General features: G+C 39.1%; 1 protein-coding gene across 2 annotated transcripts in view; it reads right to left on the reverse strand.

The window, feature by feature from the left end:
* Window positions 1-3928: 3928 nt before the first annotated feature.
* The window catches only part of SEPTIN2 (septin 2), a 38157-nt gene continuing 25890 nt past the window's right edge, over window positions 3929-16195 (reverse strand). For both annotated transcript variants that reach the window (XM_019499836.2, XM_019499837.2), the window contains exons 10-14: window positions 15073-15156; window positions 11636-11693; window positions 10338-10446; window positions 7281-7330; window positions 3929-6979 (exon numbers count right to left, since the gene is read on the reverse strand). In XM_019499836.2, coding sequence (XP_019355381.1) covers window positions 10345-10446; window positions 11636-11693; window positions 15073-15156 — 244 coding nt within the window. In that variant the 3' untranslated portion in view covers window positions 3929-6979; window positions 7281-7330; window positions 10338-10344. The remainder of the gene's footprint in view (window positions 6980-7280; window positions 7331-10337; window positions 10447-11635; window positions 11694-15072; window positions 15157-16195) is intronic.

The raw sequence follows: 16195 nt of genomic DNA on the forward strand, positions 1-16195 counted from the left end.
AAAACTGGCTGCAGCATTGAGCTCAGAGGGTAGTAATCAATGGCTCAATGTCTAGTTGGCAGCCAGTATCAAGTGGAGTGCCCCAGGGGTCAGTGCTGGGGCTAGTTTTGTTCAATGTCTTCATCAACGACCTCGAAGATGGCACATAGAGTACACCCTCAGCAAGTTTGCAGATGACACCAAGCGGGGAGGGGGGTGGGGGGAAGTAGTAGATACACTGGAGGGTAGGGCTAGGATTCAGAAACCTAGATAAATTGGAGGATTGGGCCAAAAGGAATCTCATGAGGTTCAACCAGGACAAGTGGAAAGTCCTGCATTTCGGACGGAACAATTCCATGCACCAGGACTGGCTGGGCAGCGGCTCTGAAGAAAAGGAGTTGGGGGTTACAGTGGACATTAAGCTGAATACGAGCCAACAGCGTGCCCTTGTTGCAAAGCAGGCTAACGGCATACTGGGTTGCATTGGGAGGAGTGTTGCCAGTAGGTCAAGGGAAGTGATTATTCCCCTCTTTTCAGCACTGGTGAGGCCACATCTGGAGTACTGTGTCCAGTTTTGGGCCCCACACTACAGAAAGGATGTGGACAAATTGGAGAGTCTAGTGGAGAGCGACAGAAATGGTTCGGGGGCTGGGGGACACGACTTATGAGGAAAGACTGAGGGAACTGGGCTTATTTAGTTTAGAGCAGTGGTTCTCAAACTTTTTTTTCCCCAATGGACCACTTGAAAAATCCCTGAGGGCCTTGGCAGACCGCTTAGTAAAACAAAAAAAAAAAGTTTACTAAGCAAAGTACACAACTCATATTTTAATATTAGTCTTACCTTATAAGTACAGATATTCTCAATTGTTCTGCAACCTTTCTGCAGACCACCTGAATGGAGCTCATGGTCCAGTGTCCATGGACCAGTTTGAGAACTTCTGGTCTAGAGAAGAGGTGACTGAGGGGTGATTTAATAGCAGCCTTCAACTACCTGAAGTGGGGTTTGAAAGAGGATGGAGTTGGATTGTTTTCAGCGGTGGCAGATGACAGAACAAGGAGCAAGCTGCAGCAAGAGAAGTTTAGGTTAGATATTAGGAAAAAAATTCTTACTAGAAGGGTAGTAAAACACTGCAACAGATTACCCAGAGAGGTGCTGGAATCTCCATCCTTGGAGGTTTTTTAAGACTTGGCTAGACAAAACTTTGGCTGGGATGATCTAATTGGGGACGGTTGCTTTGAGCAGGGGGTTGGAATAGATGACCTCCTGAGGTCCCTTCCAATTCTAATTTTCTATGATTCTATGAATTTTGAGAAAGAGAAAGGATCAGTGTTATTCAATATAGGCACAATACTTTAATATTTTTTAATTATTTTCCGTTCAAACACTGAACTCTGTAAACATATTTGTTAATCATACAAGTGCTAACTGAATTTGGTGTTTAACTTTCTTAAACCATTGCCAAAAATAACAAATTAAGCTACTTTCAGATCTAGTTGAATACATCCATATCACCCGTTTGGTGTGAGGGCAGCAGGACAGGCCCTATGAGGAGAGACTGAGCGACCTGAACCTGTTCAGCCTTGGCAAGAGGAGGCTGAGGGTGGACCTGGTGGCTGCCTACAAACTCATCAGGGGAGATCATCAGCAAATAGGAAGAACTCTATTCTCCCCAGCACCACCTCAGGTGATGAAGAACAATGGTAATAAGCTGATGGAGAGGAGGTTTTGGTTAGAGATCAGGATGCACTATTTTACAGTTAGGGTAGCCAGAATCTGGAACTAACTTTAGGGAAATGGTGCTTGCCCCCACCTTGGGTAAATTAAAAAACAAGTTAGATGATCACCTGTCTGGGGTCTTGTGAACCCAGCGTTCATTCCTGTCTGTGGCAGGGGGTCAGGCTAGATGATCTGTTCAGGTCCCTCCTGACCCTAGCTACTATGAAGCTACTATGAAACCAGTCACCTGGTCTACTTGAAGGAAGATACCAAATGGTTGGGTTCCAAATAGAGGAGCGATTCCAGTTTGGGGTAAAGAACCACTTCCTTCACATGCAGAAATTAAAGAAATGCAATGCATCCAGCTGTATTTCTGGACTTGTGCTTGTAAAAACTCTACTGCATGAACCAATATCTGAAGGCGAGGAAAAAACAGCCAAACAAGCTCTGGCTCATTTTTTTTTTATACTATATATTTTTTTATACTTACTATTTTTTATACTTCCCTTTTCTGATGACAGACTTTTCATAGTGAGCAGTAGTTGGTGGGTTTCTATCACAACAGTGTAAATCCAGAGTAACTTGTGTCTTAAAAGGGGGCAATTCCGAATTTACATTTGGCATTACTAAAGACCCAAGTTTGATCCTACCTAACTGATCTTTTCAGTTTGATTCCTATTTCTGCAGACAGGAGCATCATAAATTCTGATCAGAAACAATGAAAATGCTCTGGGTGCAAAATTTTACTTCCAAACTTCTCCTAGTCCATTTTAATAAAGGTACTTTGAAAGTGGAGGAATTTCCCATTCATTTTAATGGATTGTTTTACATAAGCTCTCAGCGTGTCTACCTACTCATTAATCTGTGTAATATTGGCAGTTGTTGGTACATCCTACCATGGGTGTTTTAGTAGGAATTTTTGGTTGCATCTTATAAAAGAAGGAATTTTTCCATTATCATCTAGTTGGTTTCTCAGTTAAAGGGAAAGCCAAATAGCATCAGGAGAGGCTGAGCTCTCTACCATCTTCAGCAAGGTACTTTGCTGAGCATAGCAGAATTTCAAGAGGCTTTTTCCTTCTGCTGTCAATTGCAACTAATGTGGTTAAGCAGAAATTTGTATCTGGCAGCTTTGGACTTTGTTGGGGCGTTGCCACACCTTAAGTCTACATGTCTGTGTTGCATCACTACAGTTGATGTAGGCAGAGTTAGGTGTGCTGTGGAAGGAGAGGCTGCAAGAGTGATTTTAGTGTAAACACTTGGGTGTGCCTACCTCTGTAGAGTCATTATACTGCATTTTGTACAAATCAGGAGGAATGAGCCTTGGGCTTGGCTAAGGTAATAACTCCCCACATTCCTTGCCTGTGAGGGGGTTCTGCAATTTTCCCACAATAATCAAAACTTGACACTTCCTGCCTTGCAAAACCTGTTCCTTAAAGCTAAGCAGCCTGTCAGCACAGTGCCTGCAAGACTGCCTCTGCTTGAGCCTGCAGATTGGTCATTTTGAAAAGCAAGTTGCTCTTCCCATGGGAGATAGCTGACACCTACATTTTCCTGCCAAATGCGCACAATCTCTTGCCATGCGGGGAGAAATGAAGTTGATCACTGACACCAGTGATCTGTTGAAGTCAATTGCACTGGGTAGCATGCATGAGGGAATTTGGGCTGTTAGACCAAGGCATGCAAGAGAGTGCAAATCACTAAAATCAAGAGTCCCTAGCAGAAAAGTCTGCTCATTATAGCTATATACCTTTTAAAACAAGGGGTTGTTTGTTATAAAGCTTTTGACTTGCAACACTACCACATAGGGAGCTGAGGTAGTTTCACAGGTAACCCAATCCTAAATTGTACAGGAATTTCTAGGTCAAAGCCAACTACTTAAATCTCCTCCTAGACACTCAATCAGGAATGAATACAGAGGAGCATAATAATAATACCTGTAATATCTGCATTCTGTGTTAAAGTTATGAATGTGTCATAGGATGTGGAAAGAGGCTGCAGACAGAACAAGATCACCTCATGGCTCTGGGAGATTAGGGCTACCAACAGGAAGGTATACTACATAGATTGTCAGTAAGCATTGTGCAAGTAAGTATCCCTTAATCCCCGCCACGGTATGGCATTCCATTAATGTGTTACCCCTATGCTTGAGTTAAATTCTCCTTCAATTCCCAGAATGCCATTCCCCAACACACTAGTATTTGTTGGACTATAAATAAAAACAAACAAACAAACTTTGAATGTTTTGGTACTTTTATTATAGTCTTGGCTAATGATAGAATACAGAAAATTGAATACAGTAGTAAAATTTGTTTTAATGATTAGCCCTTTTAGTAAACATATTTAAAGCACTGAAAATATAGTAGTATTTTGACTCTTAAAATAACTAAGATATATGCCTATTAAAGAAAAAAAACAATGAACTGTGGCCATTTCAGCTGGCCAGGAAATGCTTTAGTTCGGCATGTAACATCTATTTTTTACTACAGAGTATCTCTTCCTCTAATGTGGCTTTGCTTCATATTGAAAAGGAGTTTGAAAATGATATAAAAGACTAAAAATAAAACTTTCAAGTCACTGGAGAAAAACAATGACAACTGCAATCAAGAGCCTAAAAAAGAAAAACAGAAACACAGAGGTCTTATCCCGGCAACCGCAGAGTGTAGGTGAAAGTAATTATTGGTCATATAAAAGTTTAGTCAGTTAAATAGCAAGTTGTATGAACTTACACTTTCTTTCACTGCAAAAGTAAGAACATTTCCTGTTCTAGAAATAGTAATTTTAAAACTATTTGCTTAAAAACTAACCATAAAACTCTACTGAAGTTAACTGTTTTTAAACCATACATATACTACCCTAAAATGTCAGGACTTTGCATAAGACAATACCACAGGTAGAGATCAAACTGCAATTCTGGACTAAATGCATAGCAGACTCACAAAACTGTTTTTTTTTTGTTTCAAACAGAACTCAGCATAAGAAGGAAATACAGGGAAAACAATGTAATTTAAACTAATGTACACATAGGTTTATGTATGTACTCATCCCTTGCATACATATTAGCTTTCACAGTTTTCTTTTTAACACTGGTTAGGAGTATTATTACAGTTTATATCACAGTACTGACTTCTAACAAAAACATACTGAAATGTTATGGAAGAGTTTTCCTTGGCAAGATGGACTACACCTCAGAACATGTAACATATGTAATATGAGCAACTTTAAAGTGCAGAGGTATATGGCTGCAGTATACTAGTGGTCATTTTAAAAGTAGTCATGTACTTTAAAATATTCACTCATGCTTTCAGTAACATTTAAAACTGATATTTATGGTATATTTATAACAACTTATTCTGTAAAAGAGTTTGCTAAATATTTTCCCCTGGTAATATTTTATTTCTTTGTACAGAAAAAGGCAAAATATAAAACAATTAAAATTTCTTTTCCTATTAGTTTGGTATTGACCTGTCTGGGAAGAAAGAACTTACCACCAGTGTGCATCTAACAAAGCTTTTGCTTCCCTCATGGTGTGCTAAGACCAAGACAGATCAGTAGCAGTGTGCACAGCTCTAAGAATGACAGTTGGTTAGGAGGCAGTACAGGTTATGATGGCAAGTTTTATTTTGCATTTAGACAAGATACTCAGAATATAAACATTTGTAAATACTAATACCAGAATAGATCAACATCTGAGCTGCTCAGCAGGAAGGCTCATTTAAAACTAGTCATTTAGTTCTCATTAAAGCTAGAGTTCAGGGAATTTCAAAAGATTAGCTGCAGGAGTAAGTCAAATTACTCCTCATCTCTTCAAAACAACAGAAAAATGAATTTAAAGAGGTTGTGCTATGCATGAGCTGATATAGCAACAACATTCTGCAATGGTGCCCATCTGCAATGGTGCCCATCTGCATTAGCCCTTTGGCACTGGCTGATTGTCAGATGCTCTGGTAACTACATTTTGCAGTAGCACATCATATTACGAAATCCAATTGGCACTCAAGGCAGAAAAGGCAAGATCAGTCATTCAGCAGAGAACATGACTTTTTACTATGTCAGCTTGTGGGTATAAGCTGTAATAGCTGCATCATGCACTGCACACAAAATAAGAGGACCAGAGAAAACAGGCAAAAAACAGGAGAGGCCACAAAGGTTTCTACCACCAGCATCAAGACAACTGACCTTGGATTGAAGGACTGACTGGCACCCACTACCACAGAGCCACCACAAAATTATTATAGCCACTTTCATTACTGAGGTAGCCAGTAAAGCAGTCTCTTGATTTATTGAGCATGGGCCCCTATATCCTTCTGTGCAAGATTTCCATCTGAAATATGAAATATTTTCTTTGTTACAACTAACTTGTTTCCAATGCCCTCAAAATAGTCTAAAACTTAAGCAAGAGCTTTCTTCCTCTAGATTTTACCCCTTTCCATTTAAAAAAAACATCTGCCAGGTTTTGAAAGCTGCTGAAAAACTAGGGCATGTTTTTGGGGGCATTATTCCAATTTATTATTGCTGTAATGGCACCAAAAGAACAAGGCCGTTTTGTGGTGGCTCACAAAAAAACTAAATATTCTCTGGAATAAATTGGAAGCCTATAGGTAAATGGAATCTAGAAGATATTTCCCCTAAAGATAAACTTGAGAATGATAACATCTGCTGCCTGTTAAGTATGGAGTGTTTCTCAAAAGCATTTTTGCTCAATTCCATCTTTCTTATTAAGACAAAAAGCATATCTTATTTTTAAATTAGACATTTGTGATGCCAAGGAAATGGCTAGTCTGCACCAGACAAGCGGACAAAAGGCTGAGTCTCAAAGGCACACAACTGTAACTGCTGCAAGAAACAGAAAATACAACTTGGCATTAAAGGACTTCCTAATTAGCCAAATATTGCACTGCTGAACAAGCTATTACTGAAACCCAGTATTTCTAGGTGTAAGAAGTAAAGTAACATTACTAGTGAACTATACAAATAGACTGACTACTGCTAAGTCAGCTTAGGAAAGACTGGCTATCCATGTGTAACCCTAATATACTAGGAAACAGAAAAGAGCTCATTATAAGAATTACTAAAATAAGCAAAGACACATTACATATTATGTATAAAATACTGACTATGACTTATTATGAAATTTCTATTTAAAAAGTTACCACAATGCATCTGTCACATGAAACTCTAAAGTAAATTCCAAGTCACAGGTTGGCTAAAAGGCATCTTTCCCTGTAGAACACATCACACTGTCTCTCTCAAGTATGCAATGCTTCCTCTTGGTCTGTATGAAATCTGCAGGAAAAAAGGAAGCAGAAATACGGATTAAGATTAGCTGTTTTGTAACTCTAAACTTCAAAACTGTCATTCTGGTGCAGGTATCATTTAGACCACGGATGGACAACCTGTGGCATGTATGTGTGGCACAGGCAGCCTGGGTGTGTGGCACATGGTAGATCAGAGAGAGAACACAGGGGTAGAGAGGGCAAGGAGCACAAAGCAGAGCTGCAGGCTGGCCTATCTATGGTAAACAGCCTCTTTGCCATCCTTTATGTAGGTCTACATGGATTTCTAAGATTCATTACACAAAACTTACCAATACATGCTTTGTCAGAAGTACATGAATTCTGGAGCAGGAGAACACATCTGTGGGAGAAGGCAAGAAATGGTTACCTCCTTTTCAGTAAGCATGTTAAGAGACTTGTTGGACATATCTCTACTCTGGTTTTGGTGCATATGCACCTTATGTATACAAGTCTGGATTCTCTGCTGACCATTGAGACTATACCCACACTCTGAGCACCCTTCATGCTTCCTGCTAAAGGGTATTAAGAGCAGGGCAAGTGCAAACATTATTCAGCTCCTTTGCCAGAATCAAGATATTACAACACTTATTGTAAAGCAAGGAAAGAGGAAGCATATTGAAATATATGCAAACCAGAACCACAATTAACATGTGGTAACTTTCTTCAAGTGCTTGGACCATACATATATTCCACTGTAGATGATTCTCAAGCAGAGATCTAGATTACTCTGAGGATGGAGGGAACTGCTGAGGGAGACTCTAGGTATCTATCTTTGGTAAAAGTGAAAACAGGCAGCAGATTTTGATGCTTCTACTATGCGGTGATACTATGTGAGCATATGCATTGCAAGTACATACCCTATGCATCAGACTATGCCCTATGTACTGGAACATTTTCCAAAGCTATAAAAGCTACTACTTTTCCCTTGGACTGGGCTGTCACTCTCAATGGCTGATGATTTCATAGTGCTAGTCCCGCTTTCATAAACAGACTGAAGGAGCACTCTAAATGGCTTGGTCCCCCTCAGGTGAAAGGATCTAGAGCCCTGAGGACATCAAAGGTGTGAAGTTTAAGGTGTATTTCATAGGATGCACCTTGACAAAAGAGAACAGGCAAATATAGTATTTCACTGAGATGGGAGTCATTATCTTTAGCAAGAACTTTGGCTGAGGCCTCAAAAGGCACTTGAGACCCGGACAAAACATGGTTACATTGGTATAATCAGCCTTTACACCAATGGAGCAGATACAATATATAGCAATATACTGGGACAGTTAACTTTTTATCCCACATTTGCATGATCCAAGGTGGGGGTGGGAAGCCAGCAGCAGTAATTTAGAAGTCTAAGTTACATCAGTATACATAATGTGTGTCCACTCTCCTACTCCAGGGCAATACAAGAGCACAAGAGAACACCACAGTACTCTGCAACCTACTACCAGATGGCTGATGGCTTTTCTTCTGCTCTTAACAATTTGGAAATAGGGGAAAAATACTGTGACCCATTCCATTACAAATAAGCTTTTTTTTTTTTTTTTTGACTCTGCTAGTATCATCCAGTTTACGTTTAAGAATATATACATTTACAAGAAGTGCAGAGAATGAAACATTATGAATGTTCTCCAGGACTTTTTTTCATTTTCATTTTTTTTTTTTTTTTTAGGAGGCCAACATCTTGAGTGATTGTTTCATGGATCCCCTGCCTCCCCAATCATGATTATGTAGAAGACCACAGAAAATACTGCAACTTTTAGACAAAGAAAAAGTGCAATCTGACTACACAGTCCATGCATTCTGCATAAGACCAGAAGCAAGAAATTTCTTTGAAGTCTTAATACTTTTGCAAACAGACCAAGATCTGTCTCTGACTCTAGAAATGCATCTTTAGATGAAATGAAGTCTCAAGGAAAGAAGCGACTACAAACTGATCACTTCAGTGAAGATTCAAGAAAAGGGCCAGGATTCCAGGAAGGCTCCATGGCAGCCCAACATTATTAAATGAGCTATTAAATTATCACTCCTCCCTTTATTAAATGGAACAGCTATGACCCCTATCAGCATCATTAAAAGAGAATTGATTTCAGCCTGACAGGGCCAATTCAGGCAGATGAGAATCCTGAAAGAATCTCAGTTTTCTTTCAGATAAGCAGACATGTAGAAACAAGCATTCTAAAACACTTCCTGATCAACTGCTAGAATTAAGCAAATGTAGTCTGAGCATAATACATTCTATATTCATACTGCACCCGTCCCAAGAATCAGAACTCATTACATTTCTGTTTTTTTTCTCCACCTGCATTTACAAGTCAATGAGATATTTTTTTTTTATATTACTTTAGAGGTTAGAGCAGGGTTCAACAATTTCTTCAAGATACAGGATATACCACCAAGTTTCACTAGCAAAGTTGACTTTATTGTTCCAGTGGAAAGCTCCTGGAGACCAAGCTTATGCAAGGTGAAGCAATGACCCGAGTAATCTGGATCAGTCCAACAGAAGTGTTTGAAGTCAACAATAAAAACTTTGGTTTTGATTGTTATTCATCAAGGAACAAACAGAGCAAGATATGCAGTAGAGCAATTTTGCTCTTGATGGCTTTGCGTGTTTTTCAAATAGTGCTGCTGTGTTCTGAATCAGCTGGTGATAAGAACAAAAAACTATGAAGTATATTGCATTAACCAGTCCTAAAAGTCATGAATGCACAGACCATAATGGCATAGCTAAAATTTGCTGGCATGGAGTATTGTGTAGTGACTATGAACAGATGTAAATTAAAATTTACTGATGTCATTTAACCAACTATGCCATGTTAAATTCATGACTGCATAATGGTTAGCCATCTTCAATCAATATTTGCTCAAAACATTGGAATAACTACTTTTTTCCAGAAAAGTAAAAGCAAAAAGGTGGACTTAAATGATAAACGAATAAGTGTTGAGATAAATTAGAACTGCATACTAGCGAGTCTTTAAGTTCACTATCACTTTCCTGTGGTTCTTAGTAGGACTGTCCCCCCAACACATTATTACCCCCCATACACATTACTACTATATTTTCTACCAAATTTGAATAAAATCTAGTTTTTCTAGTACCTTTTCCATTAAAAATAATACCCAATTAAGCCTGAAGATTTACACATATGTAATGACTTCTAGATATTGGAGTTATTCCCCTTCAAAAGCACCTGTGTAAACTTTTTCAAATATCAATATGAAATACTAGGAATGATTTCTTAAAAAAAAAAAGCAAGCTCCTGTGCTAGAATTATTTGCCAATTCCTTGAAACATCTATAACAAAAGGGTTTTTTTCTCTCAGGAAATCTTTAAATCAATAGTGTGAAAGTCTTACCAAGATTTTATACATGGTGTCCATGAACTGCACTTTCTTCCTCTCCGCTCTGCATCTGCATCTGCATCTGAGCTTGCATTCTTGCAATCATCTCCTGCATACGACGAAGCTGTAAAACAACAGCACAGGAAGTCTATTAGCCTTTTCTTCTCAGAACATGACTCTTTGTTGCCACAAGTATAAAGATAACCTAATACATGTCAACATACTGATGACAAACTTTGGTATGCACTAACAGTCTGTGGCCAACTACAAATGCTTTTCGACAATTTTGTTTAAAAATATCTGCTTCTTTTCATACACTACAGACTTTAAATAATTTATTGTGCAAGATAAACGGATATTATTTTTGTGATCTGGCCGAATTGCCAAACATTTTCCATCATGAGCCTTTTCCCACTCAGTGTAATTTTTCTGGTTACTGTATGAAATTAAAATGGATAAAAAAAGTTAATCTTTAAGAGCTCAAAACTATTTAGTGTTATTGAAACACACAGTAAAGCCCCAATATGCGTAAACTAATAGGAGCTATAAGACTGTCTGTAGGAAAGCAAAGGTTGGAAGAATTTAGTAACTGAAGAGTCAGTTGACTAATTGTCAGGCTGCATGTTCAAATGCAAATTCAAATCACAGTACATAATGGCTGAGCAACTAATTCTCAAAGACTAACCATCTGCCAAGTGTGAAGTTTCATTTTTTAATGTGTATTTACATTCAGAAAAAGGTATCACATGAAGAGTCCTGAACTTTTTAATTTTTCACCATCGCCAAAATACACAAGCTTCTTCCTACTTCCCTGTTCTTATGGCTACACAGTGGCAAAAAAATGTCTACTTAACTTGGTCCTTAAGACCCTGCTAAGAATGCACACCATGATTAGGCAATCATGTCATACTACAGCATCTATCCCCTAGGAAATGGACTGAGGCACACCTCATTCACAGAAGGACACAAAACAGTCACAAGATGGTACCTATTTCCTGATTCAAACAGAAGCAAGCTACCAACCTGGAGTTTAAAAGCTCCATATAGTTATTATCTTCAGCAATCCAAGTTGGAATGACAAAAATTAGGCTCTACATTACTGGAGTAGAAGAGCTGTGGCAATTCTTTAATCAGAAAATGCTCTCAGCATTCAAGTTACACGCATACTACTGAACTAACTGTTAAACTAAAAAGCAACTTCTGCAGGAAAACAACATACAAAAATCTTTTAGACCAAGTAGGATATTGAAAAAAAAAAGTATCTTTTTCTTCAAAGATAGGTCAGCACTTCACTGTAAGAAAAGTATTCTTACTTCAGCTTCCTTTTCCAGCAAAATCTGGTCTTTATTCACTTCTTCATCTTCTACTGTCCTAGGATGAGAAAGGAGGCATAAGTATTTTTCAAAAAACATCTGTGCCTTCCAATTTAATTCAACTCTCAGTGACAGCTTTGCATTTGCTCACAACCAAAAGAGTCTCATATGGAACTAGCTTTACACTATCTTATATGCAAAGTATTCAAATACCTGGAAGATTTATCCTGGCACTTTCCCCACATTAGTTGCAAAACATTTAATAAAAACAAACCTTTCAGAACAAATAATTTCCTCACTCATGCCCCAAAAGAAGGAAAGCAAAAAAGAAAGCTTACGAGAATCAGGTACAGAATTCAGAATGTTCCTCCTTGATCTGAGTTAAGAAGGCTTTCATTCTTGCTCTGTATTTGGAATTAGTACTGCATCTAAACAGCATCTAAGTGCATTTATTGTGGGGGGGTTTTGTTTGTTTTTTTTTTTAAGATAATGTGTGCTGTAACAGCTATTTGGTGAAAGCTAGCTAAGTGCATCATTTACCATCCCCAAGTTGGAAGTTAGGAATTGCTAGCACCCCAGTCTTCTCTCCTCCTTCAGAGATGCAATTGATGCTGTTTTTCAAAATCACATCTTAGAAAACATACCTGAGCTGGCATTCCTACATGCCTAAATCAAAGAGCAAGTTTAAGAAAAAGATGGTCAGTCTACAAGCACATGTATGCAAGTGATATTTTAAAGCAGATGGTGCTTTGCTTAGAAAATCTAAAGCTAATGTCTACCAGGTGTCCTTCCACAAAATACTGCCAATCCTAAAGTTGGTAGTTTCTTCTGAAGTGAAAGATACAGAACTTTTTCATATCACAAGCTCGCCATCAAAAATCTAAAAGACAAGCATGAATTATTAAAACCGTTGACAAAAGTTGTTTGCTTAAAGAACTAAAGGGCCAGATCTTCAAATCCATTTATGCACCTAACTTAAATCAATAGGAGTAAAGTAGCTAAGCACTGCTAAAGATCTAGGACTAGTGCAAGATTGAAGAATGATTTTCAAAAGAAAAAAAGATTCTTAACTAGTCTGCATGGCTTCTAAGAACCTGGCCATTTAAACAGCTGAGACTTGGATCCAACATGCCACATCACAGCCCAGCCCAGCCAGTAAAATTCTCAAGGTACTAGAATTTGCCCGTAATTAAATGAGAGCAAAATCTTAATTCCTTCTTCTTCCTACAGTATTACGTATCAGACATGAATCAGGTTGCCTAATAGAGTAGTTAGTTTGGTAAGAAATGTTGCTGTATACATGTACACAAATTATAGAAATAATATTTTATAAATCTTGCTATGCTTTTCATGACTGCACATGGAAAAACCTATCACTAACTGGCAAAAACCTCTCCCTTCTTCATTTAGGTAAATTTGGGAGGAACATGACATGGATTTTTCTTTTTTTTAATGCAAGACTGTTGAGAGAATGTATTGAGGAAAAACCAAAGTCAGAGAAATTTGTTTTGTAGTAATGCATGGAGGTGTAGGAGATGAGATGGGGCAAAAGGGAATAATTTATTCAGAACTAAAGACCAAAATACAGGTTTTTCCCATGTACAGTAGAGAAGAGCAGTAGTACCGTGCCTGACAAAAGTCCATGCATAAGCGGTTTCATTTTAGCTGCAATGTAAGAAATCCAATGCAACTTAAAAAGAGCACTCCAGCTTGGAATTTAGGTGATTCTGGTACTTTATGGCCCAAGCTGCCTTCAGACACTTTAGAGGGGTTTGAATTTCAAAAGATACAGCAGTATGTTTGAAAACTGAGAACAGAGTGCTAGCTTGCTGAAAGGAGAATTGAAATTACAGGCTACCACAAAAAGTTGAGATCAGGTCCTGTTCTAATAACTGACAGATCTGGATCTGCCTTCAGAACCCCAGTCCAACTCCACTGAAGAAATATGCAGCTTGGTGGTTCAGATCCACTTATGTATGTGACCATATAACCCTCTAGTGGCTGAAACCTGTAGAACAGCACTTAAAATTAATGCTTCTCTTATTTGAGACTCTCTTAATTTTAGACAAAAAAACCCCAAAAAACCAAAAACCCCAAGTTTTCCTTTCCACTTGACTCTTGCCTTGAGGCTTCAGCTCCTGGTCTCCCTGCCCAACCTCTAAGGGAAAACTGCCAGAAAAAGTGGTCTGACTAGGCACAGTTTTCTGACTAAGCAACACAAAATCATGTTCTTGTAACAGGATTTTAAGGTTTAAGTAAACTGTGGTCATAGAGCTATCTGGTGAAAACAAAGCATTCCTTTTCAGAAGGAGCCTCCCCAAGCCTGGTTCCCAGCCCCACTGGCCACCCTGCAGCCTAGTTGGACAGTGCAAGTGGCAAGAGGAAGTAAGAGTTGTGCAGAAGCAGACTCAAGGAGGTTTTACCTGTCCCAGGTCCCAGGCCAGCAGGCCTTAAAAGCCAAATGTGCAGCCCACCTGAGCAGCACACATGTCAATTTAAAAGCCTGCAGGGCCAGGAACCAGGGTTGGCAAAGCTCTCCCTGGGGTAGCAAGGCAAAGCACCCATGCCCGAGTCCCAGGGGTGCGGAGCAGATGGGGGCTTTGCTGCAGGGCTTGGTATCCAGGAGCAAAGTGAATGGAGGATAGTGGCAAGCCCCTGCCCACTTCTCACACCACAGTCCCCAGTGTGAGAAGCAGGCAGGAAGCTTTACTCTGTGATCCAGCCCCCTCAGAAACTAGCCACAAGCCCCTGCACACTTCTCCAGACCAGAATCACCCTGGTCTCAGGAAGGTACAAGGCAGGGGAAATGGGGTGGTCCCTCCCCTGGAAAGATTTCTAGCAGCATAAATTTTTCACCACTAGAAATGTACATGGCTCGACTCACAAAATACAAGGTTGTGTGGGACCGTGTAAAAAATAATATAAGTTTAATAATTCTACCTCAAGTTCAAAAAGTGTGCCCCAGAGACAGAAGACCTCTTGCAATTCATTTCTTATTAGCATGCAGTGGGCTCTACAGGACCCAACCTGTTTGTTATTTAGAAGGCAAATGCAGATGACAATGGAAAGAATTTTGAGCTGTACTTAATGACTGTTTCTGATACCACCCAAAAGAGGAACAATTCAGGAAAGAGTAATGACATAATGAGTTTCCATGAGTGCCTTCAAAATGACTTCCAACTCCAATATTTTGAAAGTATTCCCACTCCAACAACTTATTTTTTTTTTCAGATGTACCAAAACAATAGAAAAAATGGAATTAACTCCTAAGCATTAGAAGAAAATGCTGATCAATCAAACTCCAGTTTTTTATTATTATCCCAGGTCATTCCATGATACAGAATCCCTCAAGTGAAAGGTCAGTGTCTGAGAAAGGGAAGAGACAGATAAGCAAGTTCAGAAGAGACACAAGTACAAAGTAACCGTGAAATAATAACCTTGGGCCACTTTTGAGTCTCTCAGAGCGGAAGTTCTCATAGTGAAGGTCCTGGGTCACCTCCTGAAGATCCTGCATATGGGTGCTAAAAGGAGACAAAAATTTATAGTGAAAACGTATCTTGTATTTGGCGTAGCTTGCTCAGGCAGTTTGAAGTAAAATTCAAAAAATTCTCCCTTTTCTATTCTTCGAAGTCCCATTGCTCCCATCAGGCCTAGCCCTGTTAAATGTTTGCAGGAAGCTTCTGCTGGATTCCATTACTCCCTCTCCCATGCTAAGCTATAGGACCAGGCAGGTGAGGTCTCCAAGTGCTGTTTTCCCTTGTAGCTCTCCACGTGGAAAGAATTGTGGGTATTTCTTACATTCAACAATTAACATTCTCCCTCCCCTGAAGAACAGAGGAAGGAAGAAGCCACATAACATAAGCATGTACACTGTTTCTTTAGAAACCATGTTAGTCACACACTCAACCCCTCATCCCATCTTTCAGTAGTAAGGGCTTTTTTATTTATTTTTAAATGACAATTATGATTTCTACAGTTATCTTTTTAGAGCAGGACAGGCTAATGCTCCCTAACATTGGCTGCAAGGATACACAGTTGGCTAAAAGTGAGAAGAGGTTCTGAAAAAGTAAAAAAGATGTTTCTGGACTGCGAAAATGAAGTGATTTGACAGGTTTCATTTCTAACTGCATACAATTAAAGACTCAACTGTTAAAATTAAATTTAGTATGACAACACAAAGATCTGGGGTTTTTCCAATTCAACCACTACATAAAAAGTGTATTTCTGTAGTTCAGAACTACAATAATTATGCAGAGGCCATCACGATATGTGGGAACACACTGCTTTTCCTAACCTGCCTACGGCAGGCCAAGAAACAAAGTGTCCGCTATTTTAGAAGCTTTACTTCTGCTTCTAGAAGGTGCATGCTAGAAAATGGAAAGGAGCCTGGATTTCTTTACAGAACAGAAATGCTTCCATTTCCAAGAACAGAGAAAAAGGTTGTTCCTGTTCAACATAGTTTTGATTCCTATTAAGCCTAGAATTTGTTTGACTAATGCTTTCCCTTTCAGTGTTGGATACGCTCCACCATTTGCTCATGTGGAATGCAACCATCTCAGG

The sequence above is a fragment of the Alligator mississippiensis genome, chromosome 7 (assembly GCF_030867095.1).
Source record: "Alligator mississippiensis isolate rAllMis1 chromosome 7, rAllMis1, whole genome shotgun sequence".
NCBI lineage: Eukaryota > Metazoa > Chordata > Crocodylia > Alligatoridae > Alligator > Alligator mississippiensis.